Source organism: Cupressus sempervirens, chromosome 8, assembly GCF_028749045.1.
Source record: "Cupressus sempervirens isolate cs-2001-9-10 chromosome 8, ASM2874904v1, whole genome shotgun sequence".
Classification (NCBI taxonomy): Eukaryota; Viridiplantae; Streptophyta; class Pinopsida; order Cupressales; family Cupressaceae; genus Cupressus; species Cupressus sempervirens.
Window position 1 is genome coordinate 373626598 of NC_143125.1, and position 13970 is coordinate 373640567.

The 13970-nt window shown below is 36.2% G+C and overlaps 2 protein-coding genes across 9 annotated transcripts in view; one reads left to right on the forward strand and one right to left on the reverse strand.

The window, feature by feature from the left end:
- LOC149542864 (S-adenosyl-L-methionine-dependent methyltransferases superfamily protein) overlaps positions 1 to 13970 on the forward strand; it is a 196125-nt gene that overhangs the window by 91972 nt on the left and 90183 nt on the right. For 4 of the 8 annotated variants that reach the window (XM_089797777.1, XM_089797778.1, XM_089797779.1 and 1 more), the window contains 2 exons: positions 6617 to 6677; positions 6850 to 6965. In XM_089797777.1, coding sequence (XP_089653903.1) covers positions 6617 to 6677; positions 6850 to 6965 — 177 coding nt within the window. Of the gene's footprint in view, positions 1 to 6616; positions 6678 to 6849; positions 7025 to 13970 lie in introns of all 8 variants that reach the window. The other 4 variants (XR_016355540.1, XR_016355541.1, XM_089797782.1 and 1 more) reach the window with 2 other exon arrangements.
- Positions 8714 to 13536, reverse strand: LOC149542866 (uncharacterized). The gene is made up of 4 exons (XM_089796520.1): positions 13331 to 13536; positions 11982 to 13235; positions 11711 to 11831; positions 8714 to 8797 (listed from the first exon to the last, which is right to left on the reverse strand). The coding sequence occupies exons 2-4, from the start codon at positions 13199 to 13201 to the stop codon at positions 8714 to 8716; spliced, it is 1425 nt and encodes a 474-aa protein (XP_089652646.1). The 5' UTR covers positions 13202 to 13235; positions 13331 to 13536.

Consider the following 13970-nt stretch of genomic DNA (forward strand, 5'->3'; position numbering starts at 1 on the left):
CAAACCTTGTTCGGTCTTCTTGTGCTGCCAGTTGTTCTTTATGGGTGTGAATTATGGGCCAGCAGCACTACTATAGCACAATGGAAACAAATCGAAGGAATCCAAAAGCACTTGATTACAAGCAAGTTTAAAATTAAAAGCACTGTTCCATATGACATCATGCTAAGTGAAATGGGGGCTGCGCCTATCGAGACACTTGCTATGGTTCGCCTTTCAAGCTATCTAAAAAGAATCGAAAAAATGGAAGAGGATAGATGACCAAAAGTTGTCTTTAGGGACACACTATGTAAGCGAAAAAGGACATGGATGCAACAAAACATCAAGTGGATGAGTAAATGGAATATTCATTTCAATATGTGCCCCACAAATAATAAAAAAATAAAGGTCTTTGTTATGGAGAAATTCTACAAGAGAAATTGGGGAAGCGAGATTGGGAGGAAGAAACTATATTATATAAATGAGTTCAACCCCACTTGTGATCAACTCGAAAAAGTGTACATAGGAGCCAACATTTCTTGGAGAGCTAAAATTCTTATTGCTCAGCTGAGAACCAACTCTCACCAAGTTCGTTGTGAGACCGGGCGTTGGAAGAGGCCAAAGGAGGCTTGGGAAGAGAGAATTTTCAGATTTTGCAATTCTGGGAAAGTGGAAACTGAACAACACTTTATTCTAGAATGTGAGGCCTACAAGGATAGCAGGGATAAGTTTGCGGATACTATATGTGACAGTTCTTGGCATAATCTGTTCAACGAAGAGTACATTGAGCAATTGGGGGGGCTCATCATTAGTCTACACAAGAGGCGAACAGCGCTACTTAAGTCTGCTTGAGTTGTTTTGCTGTCCCATAGGCTATTTTTAGCCTCGTGGACGTTAAAATTTTATCTATCTATTTATCTATCTTCATCTAATATCGATAATCGGCTTCTCATGCTTTCATCACAATGTAGTGCCCGTCATTACTTTGACTGAGGAAATTATGACTTAGCTATTTGGCGTGGTCATTGCTTGAATACAAACTCCTCTTATATTATAGTCACTATATTGAAGGATGTCGACAACTGATTGTTGCCAAAAATAATACAAACTGGCCTGAAATACAAATCGAATTGTGGCGTGCTTCATCGTGTCTATGCTTGGACAGTAGTTCCTACTTCTGAATTAAAAGCTTAATACGACCGATATTGCTCAGAATCGTCTCTACCTTTGCACATTCATCTCATCGAGAAATTTATTATTCGTTCTGGCACGGTGCTTTATATTTCTCGAGATCGATATCATTTACTACGATAGACCATGGTCCTGCGATACATATTTTACTTAACAGAGTTACTCCTATTGATGGACTCAATTCCATTCATTTTCTCTTCCCGCATATGCTCACGTAGTCTGCATAAAAGTATACAATCTGGAGATCCTCCATAGCTTTTCAGGATCTGCTTCTAATTCATCAAAAACATGACTATATTTCTCTGCAAACTGAGCTGACCTAACCTCAGCATCTGAACATATTGATCAAGTTCTGCACATTTCTATAAGGAACAGTGTATGGCTTGTGAAGACTCTAGTGTTCTTCATCACTTTTTAATTCATTTGCAAGTACATATTTTTAATTTCACAAGCTAGTGCTATGACTTTAAGAGCAAAAGTCCCGTACTTATTGAGAATAAGAAGTTCAAAATCCGAGGATGATTCTCCTGCAATATCAAGTCTCCTTCCTTGTAACTCTACTGTGCATAATCTCAATTATATTATTAGTCAGACGAGTGCAAATCATGTTGGGCTTAAAACTTTGCACTGGGGGTAGTGTCTAGACATGAATCTTTGTCTGGATAAGAGAACAACCAGTAAAGAAAGCATTTATCTTTTAGATGAGAATTCATTTAGAATTTTAGAAGTAAATGAAATGCTAAAGACATCCGTGGGAAAGATTAGGAACTCTGAAAGTGGAAATTCTTTGTCAGGTGGATAAGATAGAATCAAGTTCACAAGAATGTATGAATCAAAGATTCAGCTTCTCGTTCTGATATAAACCAAGAAATGAAGCAGTCCATTGTCCAAAAGTTTGTGGAAATCAATGGGCAGACAACTTATGCCTTTCAGGAAAATACATGTGCAGAGATGCTGTTAGTGGGTACTACTTTGCGGCTTTGAAGGGTTCATCCACATCTGCAATGATTGATGAATATTCATTTCTGCCAAGCGTTCCGTCTAAGGATCTGTCCTCAACTACAGAAACTGACCCATCAACTAGTATTATAACAATATTGTCATAGCAACGATTATAATCTCTTTATAAATTGCTCAATAAGCTTCATATATCTTCTCAAGAATGCTTCAGTATAATCATCACCCATGGGAACCTTGTCTTAGTAGTTGCCATCAATGTTATCCTTATCTCACTTTTGAGATCCATGAAATATTGCTTTCTTTCAGCATTTATGACTATATTTCAAGCATGAATCGCCAACATTTTTTTTGAATGGAGACCCTAAATTTTATGAAAACTTGGGCTCCATCAGGTTGCAAACAAGCAAAATGCTGCTTCAGATGTGCACAACAACTCCCACTTAATATAGACGCCTCTTAATTACAGTTGCAGGTATGAACAAACCAATCACAGCTTCAACAAACCCCTTAAATATCCTTAATAACTTCAACATGAAATAGCTTCTCAGGCACAGCATATATAGTAGAGAAGCATAAACAAATTGCCATACCTCAGTGGCAATTTGCAGACAATTGCAAGAGCGAATTTCCAGAACTCAAACCCTTTTACCTCAGCAAGGGCATTAAAATCAGAACCTTAGAAATATCACCAAGACAACCAAAGCATATAAGATAATCAGACGCTTTTCCATCAAAATGAGCTCATATCTATAACCCCCACTGGCACAAAGTTTTCCAAATGCAACTTCACTTAAGAAGCTTCCCCAACAAAATATCATTTTATAACATGCCATATAATATAATTTATTAATTTCTTTTGGCTCCCTAAAATGACCTTTTCAAGCATATCATAACATTATCACACACAAGGCCACTGTTTCTTGTGACCTATATTAAATTTTTTCCAACTTGGTTCCAACGAGCTATGACACTAAGGTAGCCAAAGTACAATAGCAGCAAAAATGGCAACCTCAGGATATTTAGATGAATAATAATAATTATTTACCTGTCTTGCGAAAATGATTAAAGAAGCATCAAAATGGAAATTTGACGACACCAAAGTGATCTTGATGAAGAAAGACAAAGAACAAACCAAATGTCGCAACTTACTATATGTAGACGCTCCCTACCAAGAGCCCAAATCAGAATCTTGGAGCATCACTCAACTCCTCTAACTCAACTGAGCTCATCAAAACCAATTGTTGACTTACTAGAAATAGGAAGTTGCTCAAAATTGAGCCAAAACTCATCATAGGCTGTTGGAAAGCCTATAACCTCACAAGTGAGACCCTCAAATCCCACTCTTAGCTCACTAGGGTCGCGATGATGAACCGACCAATCTGATTGTAGGATCTTGCTAAAAATGGGGATATTACAAGTCCTCCCTCCCTAAGATTGTTTGTCCCCAAGCAATCCTAGAGAAAAATGTACACCAAAGTCCACCTGGATCCCAAGGGTGAAATTGTGTAATATCATTGTCGCATACAATTCGCTCCTCAAGCATCGAGACCCAAATAATGGATATCGATAACCAAATCATCTGAAAACTAACTGTAGGCACTGATGGAGGTAACAACCCATCAGAACTCATCCCAATTGAAACACTATCTCTGTCAACACCTGAGTTTCCATCCAACTGACACTCACACCCAATGATTTTGAGACGATGGTAACAATTATTGTTGGCTGAAACACTACCACCAACTCCAACCTTTCCTAAACCGTCCCAAGCGTGTTGATACTTCAAGTGATCTAACTTGTAGATGCTATCCTGTTTGCAAGAGACGGTGCTAACCCATCCCATAATGGATGGTATGAAATTGGAGCCAATCCATACCGATGTGAAACCAAATCCTCCATCTGTGGGTCAAGTGTGAAATGAAGAGCACTTCTCACTGTGGAATACTTGTAAAAAGCCCTAATCTCTATCAGCGACTCATCAGCACCAAATTGGGGATCAAGAGATGGCTCCAATCTCTAACTCCAAACTACTGGTTGAGTAGGATCCTTGGCAATTATATATGGGTATTTGTACTTATACAATTATATATGTATTGATGCATAAGTGGGATTGCTGTATAATTAGCAAATAACTTACTATTTTAGATAGAACCTATGTTGATACAAGTGGTTTTGTCAATACTATGATAATTGCAACCTGAGCAAGTGTATGTTGGTAATCATCCCTGTAGAGAATGACAATCACTGGTAGTTGGCTAAGAGTGCCCTGCTCTTTGGAAACTCTTATGGTTCTAAATACATATCATACTTTTGAAATACTGTCTCAGTTGATAATGTTAAACTTGCTTCAGTCTAGCCTTAATATAACAAAATCACTACATTTGAAGTCTATTTACCGAAGGAGCTGCTCCTTTTAGTTAATTCTACAAGAGTACCATGATGGTGATACTTATATTGGATAACCTCCTATGTTATCAGTAACCCAAAAAGGACAGTATAGACAGCTAGATATTAAAGACTCCCATTTTTATGTCAAGATTTCCAATGAAGTACTGTTCTAAAGCTGAGTAGTTGTTCTTCTCATAATATTTAAAAAAAAATTATAGGCTAGTGTTTACACTCTGGTGTATCATGACCAAAGATAAGAATGTGTAACTAAAGGGACTGATTGGATTGTTGATTTAATTATTCTTCTTAAACTTATAATTCTTTAAAGAAAAGATGAAGCAGTTCCAATAAATTGACTCTTGTTGGTAATAATTGAACCTATAAATAAGGAATAAACAATATTAAGAAACCTTGCTAACAATTTAGGAGGAAACTGGAATACTAACAATTAAAGTAAGGAAATCAGATGTATGCACATAGGTAAAGCTCGCATATATTTTATCTACATCATGAAAAATGAACACTATGTTGTCATAGTAGATGTTTAGGAAAGGCCACCTGATAAATAAGGCAAGGTGTGGATCTATTGGTAATGATAAACCTTGCAAAGAACCTTGGCTCAGTCTTGGGCAGACTGTGTAATTTCTTGCAAGCCACTCGGACCCAAATTGGCCTGAAGGGTGAAAGACTCTAATCAGAGAATTGTCTATTTCTGTCCCCTATAATTATTAATAACCCATCTTGGTAAGATGAAGGTACAGATTCCAGGTCACTTAATTGTTATTGTTAGCCTACCCCGTATGGGTAGAGATATGACTTGAGAAGGCCGCTTATTTGTTCATCGGGTACCCATCCCGGACGGATGGAGGTACAAAATTTCGGTCACTTGTTAGCCTACCCCGTCAGGGTAGAGGTATGACCAAAGATGGCCACTTAAAATGCTTAAGTACCTATCTCGATGAGATAAAGCATTAGTCTGATAGACTGACTAGTTGGCCCATGACAGAAGAGCCTGGATTGGCTAATTAATACTAAGTCCTATGCGGACAACATGAAGATGAAAATCTCCTGAGCAATCTGGTAAAAAAAAATGGCTTGTAAATTGTGCTAATGAGATGGATAACTTTGTAAATGTTTTATATTTTATTTTAAGGATAGGATGGTCCTTACATTAATCTTGTTCTACATATCTTGCTGTTGTTGTAGACTTTGTTAAATCAATTCTATTGCGATGCAAGTTTTTTGGTCTCTGTTTTGATCAATGGAAAGCATTTGTTTTTGGTTCATGTTATTGTTTAGCTATTTAAATACAAAAACGTCATGGAAAATAAAGAACCTTAAAATCTTGTGCTCGAGCTTTGAGATAAACAAAAAATATTGGTCAGGTTTACTTTCAATTTATTTGCTTTCATACAAAACCCCAAAGACAAATTTAGGCCAAGTTTTCTTTCAATTATTTACTTTCATTAAATTCCGTAAATGATAGATTGTAGTGTGTACAAGTAGCAAGCTTATTTGTTGCTTTATATTTTAGGAGTAGAATAAATCACATGGAGCCTCCCATTCAAATTTGAAGAGAGGATTCTAGTATGCCTGTTTGGTTGCAGGGATAGGAATTGAGAATATGAATGCATATTGGGAATAGGAATAGCTATTCCAATAACAACTAGTTTTTGGAATGGACATAAGCTCATTTTAGGGTCAAAATGAGAATATGTATTCCTACTCTCTATTCCAAATGACACACCAAACAAAAAATAGAAAACTTATTCTTAATTTCCTATTCCTATTCCAGCAACCAAACGGGCCCTACACTATTTTGGTTTGAGTTGTCCCGAAAATGACATATTTCAATGCTCAGATAGTACTCATTTCTTAGATATAGAATAATACGTTGTCGAAAGAATTTATGAAATCTAACGAAAATGACAAATTTAAATGCTCAGATAGTACTCATTTCTTAGATATAGAATAATACATTGTTGAAAGAATTTATAAAATCTAACTGCCTTAAAGTTATCCATGTATTCTTCTTAAATGGCAAAGCTGTACAGTTCTACTTTTTATCTTTTGTACCATATCTTGTTATGTGCATGTGCAGGTCTTTGGCCATCGGAGGAAGTGATGACATATTTTTGCATTTTGAATGGTGACATGTTCAGGTATCAAATATGGATGCTTAGTATTTAAATTTTCACTGAGTTTTTCCTATTTAAATTAAGCTCACTTATCTTTATTCTGTTATGCCATTTTGAGTCTTGAATGCACAAAAGTTTCAATGAATTAAGGATAAATAACATGTTTATTAAAGAATTCTTTAAAATTATTCTACAGGAATAAAAGAGTTCTGGAGCTTGGTTCGGGATATGGTTTAGCTGGGCTGTCCGTTGCAGCATGTACTGATGCAACTGAAGTAGTAATAACTGATGGAAATCCTCAAGTCGTTGATTGTATCCTTGGGAACTATAATTTTATTCTCTCTTTCAACAGCCTTATAACTGTGACATAAGTAAGTGGTTGATAAATGCATATAATTTTGCTAGACGGATAGGCTGGCATGGAAGGCATCCCACTGCTGTATTCGCAAATATAAGTCTTTAATAGCTCGCTTGTGGAAGAACTCTGAAGATAGTATCACTTGTAACAGTGAATTGTTTGTTTCCTTTTTTCAAACTGACCTGAAGATATGTTTGAGACCTTTCCAAACAGCTAAGAGTTATCATATCAAATTTCTAAACAATACTGAGTGAGGTATGACCTCTACAACATGCCATCTACAACATGACCTTTAGATTTTTATTCTTTTCTTTTGGAAATAGTGTCTTTCCTGGAAATAACTATTTTCTTGAAAATTAGCTATTTGAGGGAGAAATACAGTTAAAAGACTTGGAGGAATGCAGATTGGACGGAATGAGTGCACTAAAGAAATTATGATTGCTATACAAAAAACATGTTAAAAAATATGCTATTGCATATGTGAGGATGGATCAAACCTGACAAAGAAGTAAACAAAGCAATAAGGCCAAAAAAGCATTGAACAACCAAACATCAAGAAAAAACAAAAATAAAAGCAATGGATCAAAGATTAAGGGATATTGACAAAGATACAATGAAGCAAGGCGAAAGATTGATCTCTACCCACATTGCAGAAGGTGGCAGTTTTGGAAATCATCAAGAAAGAATTGAAAGATTTCAAAGAATACTTGACAAGCAAGGATGGAGAACTCCTTCAATTCTGGAATCTCCATGAATTACTTATTGAACAAGTAACCACACTCAAAGAAAAGAATATTTCCATGTCAGTAATTTAGGAAAATGCATATGAATCTTCAGGATGTGGCAGCAAAAGGTTATGGGATTGTGAGGCTAAGGATGCACAATTGAATGTAGTGTGATGAGGTCAAGAGGTTCAAAAAACAAATGACAATCTGTCAAGCTATAAAAATTACATGATGCTTCGTTCCAGAAGTTGGGCTAAAAAGGGAAAGGTATTGGAAAAGGAGAGAAAGATAATATAATTATCTTAGTAACTAAGAGAGATGATGTATAGGCATAGTTGCCCATATGGATATGGCGTTGATAATCAGGTTCAAAATTTTCTGGCTGAATGAATAAGGATACAGCTAAAATATATAAATGCAGTCACCAGAAACATTGTGTGCAGGGATGGAGACAGTGTACTTTCCTATAATGGAATTTCCTAGTAACTATTACAATTCCTATTTGTTATGATATGTTAGCTTTGGTCAGAACTAAATCTAGAAAATGTTTGCATCTGTGTGTGAATGGATGTATATCAGATGAACTGATATACATACATTCACACACCTACATATTCTCCATTATTATTTCAGACGTCAACCTTAAATTGACCCTTATGCATCCATATGAAACTAAGATGAATTCTGATTATATTTCTCTTGAAATTATGTTGGCAATCGATCTTATATTGAATTGATCTAGTATTCATTATATACTAATATTGACTAACTAATATTAATGCTAACTAATTATACCATCCACCTAGGATCAGTTATATTAGTTAGTCAATATTTGCAATCGTGTCTCTTCATAATGAATAGTTACTACTGGCCATTGGATCTTTTATATATATAGCGGAGCAAAAGAAGAAATCAGCGAAATTGATAAATGATATACTTCTCTGCAGATCATACACATAGCACTGTGATTAAACATTTCATCCTTGGTTCGAAGTTTCCAGAATTCTATATTCAGTTAAATTTGCATAAGCACCTGCAACAAGAATATTTCTGATTAATATCTACATACATCAGATATAAATTAAGATATCTACAGTCTGATAATAAGTTTGTTTTTCTTTTACATGGTATCAGAGCCAAGCTCGGTAAACCTATGTTAAACTTGAGAAATCAGATTACCTAACTTGATACAGTACTATCACACTTCCATCACTCAGAATCATTCAGAATGACAAATCCAATCAGATTTGAGGATTGCCTTGAGGGTGCCAACAACTTCATAGTGTGGAAAATAGGAATCATGATGATAATAGATAAGAACAAAGTTGATTCATATGTAAAAGATAAGAAGACAGAACGTGAGGCTGAGCCAGAAAATCCCAATGGATTGAAAATAACAAGAAAGCTATGAAATTGATAGTGGATTTTGTGAGAGACCACATAGTACCTATACTGGCAAGACAGACAACTGCATAGCTCATGTTGAAATCTCTAGAGAACACCTTTGAGATAAATAATACAGGCATAACCCGTGCACTCAAGACACAGTTGAATTGCATAAGTACGAATAAAGGAGAATATGTGAATGCCTTCTTCATGAGAATAATAGAATTAAGGGATCAACTATCAAACATTGGGTATGAAATAGAAAGCAAATAATTATCCCTAATAGCTTTAAGCAGACTACCTAACTCATGGGAATCATTCAAACGAGGCATAAGTGTTAAGGATATAGCTTCATTCGAATTAAAGCAAACAGAATATTATAGATATTTGATCTCTCTCTCTCTCTCTCTCTCTCTCTCTCTCTATATATATATATATATATATATATATATATATATATATATATATAAATATAAGTTACCAAATTCACTCAGAAACCACAAAATGTGACATTCGATTTGCTCAAATTCGAAGTCGGTTCGAATTCGATGCTATCCAAATTCCTTGTAAATTCGTGTTTTTGGACCCTGGGCGAATGCGTAGGAATTTCGATTGAATGTCTTTGATGTCAATGGAACCCGGGATGAATGCGTAGTGAATGTGGACGAATTTATGAGCCACATCATCTTTTTGACTAGTCACCTTTGACATTATGAAAGATAAAACCTAAGATGATGTATAAGACAACTTGCATTTGGTAGTGACGGCAACAGTTTATGGTTTTGCTTTTCACGAATTGATTTTCATGCATTTGGTAGCAACGGCGACAGTTTATGGTTCATGTAATGCTACTCCTTGCTACTCTACAACTCCTTTGTCCCCGTATAAGGAACTGCTACTCCTTTGTCCACATTTTATCAGACTGAGCCGTATTTTCTTGGGTCATTCCCTATATTTCTTTGTTATTTGGCAAGCTTCCTATAGAGGCTTCTTTTTGTCATGAGCCTCTACAGTCGGCCTCTACACTGCTACAGGCTATGTTCCCCCAAGTTTCCGGTACAGGGACGGCGGGACGGGTTTCTGGGACGGCAAATTTTTTTGGCGATTTTGGGGACGGGGAGGGGGGGACGGGGACGGCTATATATATAGGAAAATTTTAAAATATAGTATATACATTGAAATTTGTAAATATACATGTCATTCATATGAAACTAAGCACAAAGCATGTCATTTAAACATTATAGAACCATAACATACAACATTTGAATGCCATCTATGAAATAATATCCGATTTTAGTATTTTAGTATTTAGTATTTTAGTATCCAATTCTCAAAATGCATATCAATACAATATTAGAGAACATTGAACAATGAACATTAAGTTATTAACCATTGTCAATATCATAAGACTCATAATGATAAGCATGATAAATCATAAATTTGAAAATCAAAATCAAAATATGCCCAAAGCTATAGGCTGCCATAAAGTAATAAGTATCATGTAATCAATGTGTCATAATCATGTTCATGTTCAACATAAAAAGCAAAACATAGAAAATGAAGTAGACTGCTGCTCCTATTCTGCCTCTACTAATCCATGGCATCAAAATCAGAATCCTCCTCACTGTCATCCTCCACAGGAAGCGTAGTCTCATCTAATGGAACCCCAACCAGTCCTGGTGCTATGTCATCCTCATCTATCTAGGCCACATCCTCAGGCTCAACATCCCATCGCAAAGCTGGTGTCTGCCTATACTCTGGAGTTTGGCGATCGGCAAGTCGAAGAGCATGATGCACTGTCACTAGCTTCTCCGCTCTTTTAGAGGTAAGTCTATTCCTCTTGATAGAGTGGATATATGAATATGTGGACCAGTTCCTCTCTGCAGCTGAAGAACTAGCAACCTGTGAAAGGAGGCAACCGGCAAGTATCTTTAACTTAGGTGTATCTCTCCCATGCCAAGTCCACCATCCAATAGGATCCCTCTGTGCCAAAACAACTCTATCCAACCTTGCTTGTGGCTTACCCAAGTTTGGGCCACGAAGGTTGGTGAAGTCAAGGAACTATGCACGAAGAGTAGAGGCATCTTGAGCTGAATACATCTTATCAATTGCTTTTGTGAATCCATCCAAAACCTCAGGATCATCACATGGGAGGACCCTTCCACCCAATTGTGCATACCATTTGGGATTTAGAGCAAATGCTGCCATATGAAGCAGGGTATTCATTATGTTCCACCTCCGCGTCACAATAGGCCTAATATGCTCCTCATAAAAGCCCAATGTAGGATCCTTTGCCGCAACAATTCTCTTCATCTTACCCAACATGCTGTCAATAGTCTCATAGATCTCTCCTAAACTAGGAGCATCAGTATCAACATATCTAATGACATCAACAATGGTTGCTATGACAGAGCAAATGTATCTGCAAGATCAAAATACCAAAAAAAAAAAAAATCAGAATTAGAATTTTAAGAATTTTAAGATTATTAGTAGGAAAATCAGCAAGCAAAAGACTAATAGTAAATTTAAAAACCAACAACTTACTTCATTGTGGACCACCAACTCTCATCAAGCATCCTTTGCCTCACCGCTTTTCCTTCAGTGGACTTAGAATGAGACCATCGTCCCCACTCTGAATTCACCACCATCAATTGAAGGGCCTCATACACCTCAATCATCCTCTCCATCAAGATGAAATATGTGCAATACCTATAGCAACAATTAAAAATTTAAACTTAAACATTAATGATTAAAATTTAAAACAAAAAGCATCACATGTAAGTAAACTTATAAATAATTTTTTTAAATAACTTAAAGTTAAAACAAACTAAAAGTAAACTATAATTATAATTGACATACCTTGTCTCGGCTGGTTTGAGGAACTCTTTCTTAGAGAAGGACCTGAATAGAGCAAGTGAAGTGTGGTGGTTGCAAATAAACATTTGCACTTCTCTAGCTTCTAGCACCGCTTGCTTCACCCATTCAATCTTCCCTATGTCCTTCAATGCATTGTTCAAGGAATGAACACAACAAGGGGTCCAAAATATGTGCCTATAAGCACCCTGTATCATCAAACCTGCTGATTTGCACACAGGTGCAGAATCTGTGATAACCTCTACAACATTAGAGGGCCCAATCTCCTCTATGGCATCTCGCAAAATGGTGAACTGAAAATCTGCATCCTTCTTCTTTCTTGAGCAATCTATGGGTCTCAAAAAATACGAGCCAGCAGGGGATGTGACAATGATATTGATGAGTGGTCGATGTCTAACATCGGTCCACCCATCCATCACAATAGAGCAGCCTGTCCTAACCCAAGTGCGTCTCATATCCTCAAATAATAAAGCAACCTTTGAGTACTCTTCATCTAGGATAGTGGTTCGTAGCTTATGCTCATCGGGGGGCACAAATGAGAAATTCATGCTCATAATATCTTTCACCATTTGTTTATAATAAGTGGAACGGGCTGCATTGTATGGGATACCATTAGCAACAAAGAATCTACCAATAGATGCCTCACACTTCTCCTTTGCCTGTGCATTAAACATACTTTCCACCGAGCCCTTCTCACTACTACTTATCTTTCTCTTCCCTCTAGACCCACTAGGGCTGCCACTAGTACCAATGGCAGATGAAATATGCCTAGATGATTGTGAGGGAATGGATGGTGATGTCACTGTCAAATTTTGCCCCTCCATTTCAGCCTCTAAGTGCAATCTTTGACATTCTAATTTTTGTTCATCGGTTAGGTTAGGACAAGCTTTGACTCCTTGGCATGTAACACCTAAAAAATGTGACTTCACTCTTGTATAGCTGCCCCTAAAATCATCAAGACAAACATGACAATCCCACACCCTAGTCCCTCCCGAATTCTTTTTATCTTTTGGCCTAGGTGTGACATATTGGAGAAGAGGTTTTTTCTTATTGAAAGGACCCTTTGCAAAATTCTTCATAATGTCGGAAGGGCATTTAAACAAATCAGCTTTAGGATTGGGTTTTTGCCTAGTGTCACTACTAACAACATCAACCTCTACATTTTCTTCTTCACTACTACTACTTGTACTACCACTGCTGCTCATTGTGTTTAAATATGCAATTGAATAGATATATGAGCTGAAACAATGAAAAAATAAAAAATAATCAGACTTTGCAAGCTACAAATTTATTAAAAAAATGATAGATGAAAGCACAAAGAGTTTTATACTTACTTGGTGGACAAAATAGAAGATCAAACCCTTGGTCAAGCTCTTGGAAGCAAAACTATTACCTCCTCTACTTGCAAAATGAAAACTTCAGCCGGCTGCAACATAAAATGAAAACCAAAGAATGGTTAAAACAATTTAAATGTGTTGAGTTATATACATTTTAGGGTTTTTGGAGGAGTGGGGCCCACTAGCCGACCAAAAAAGACACAACAAATTAGTGCCACTAGCGTTGACATTGTAATTCAAATTTAGTACAACAATGTCAACATTACTAATCATTGAATCAGTAATCTGCCAAGAAAGATGTTTGAAGAAAATAATGTGGAACCTGATGAAGTATTTAGAGAAAGTAAGAAAACAAGAAATCAAACATGATATGTTGCACTTATGACCAAGCTTACTACATATATATCAACAATGTTTGTGTCAAAAAATTTAAAAAAAAAACATATAACAACAACAAAAATTAAAATTGCTTTCTTTAAAACAACAATGTCAACATTACTAATCATTGAATCAGTAATCTGCCAAGAAAGATGTTTGAAGAAAATAATGTGGAACCTGATGAAGTATTTAGAGAAAGTAAGAAAACAAGAAATCAAACATGATATGTTGCACTTATGACCAAGCTTACTAAAACTAA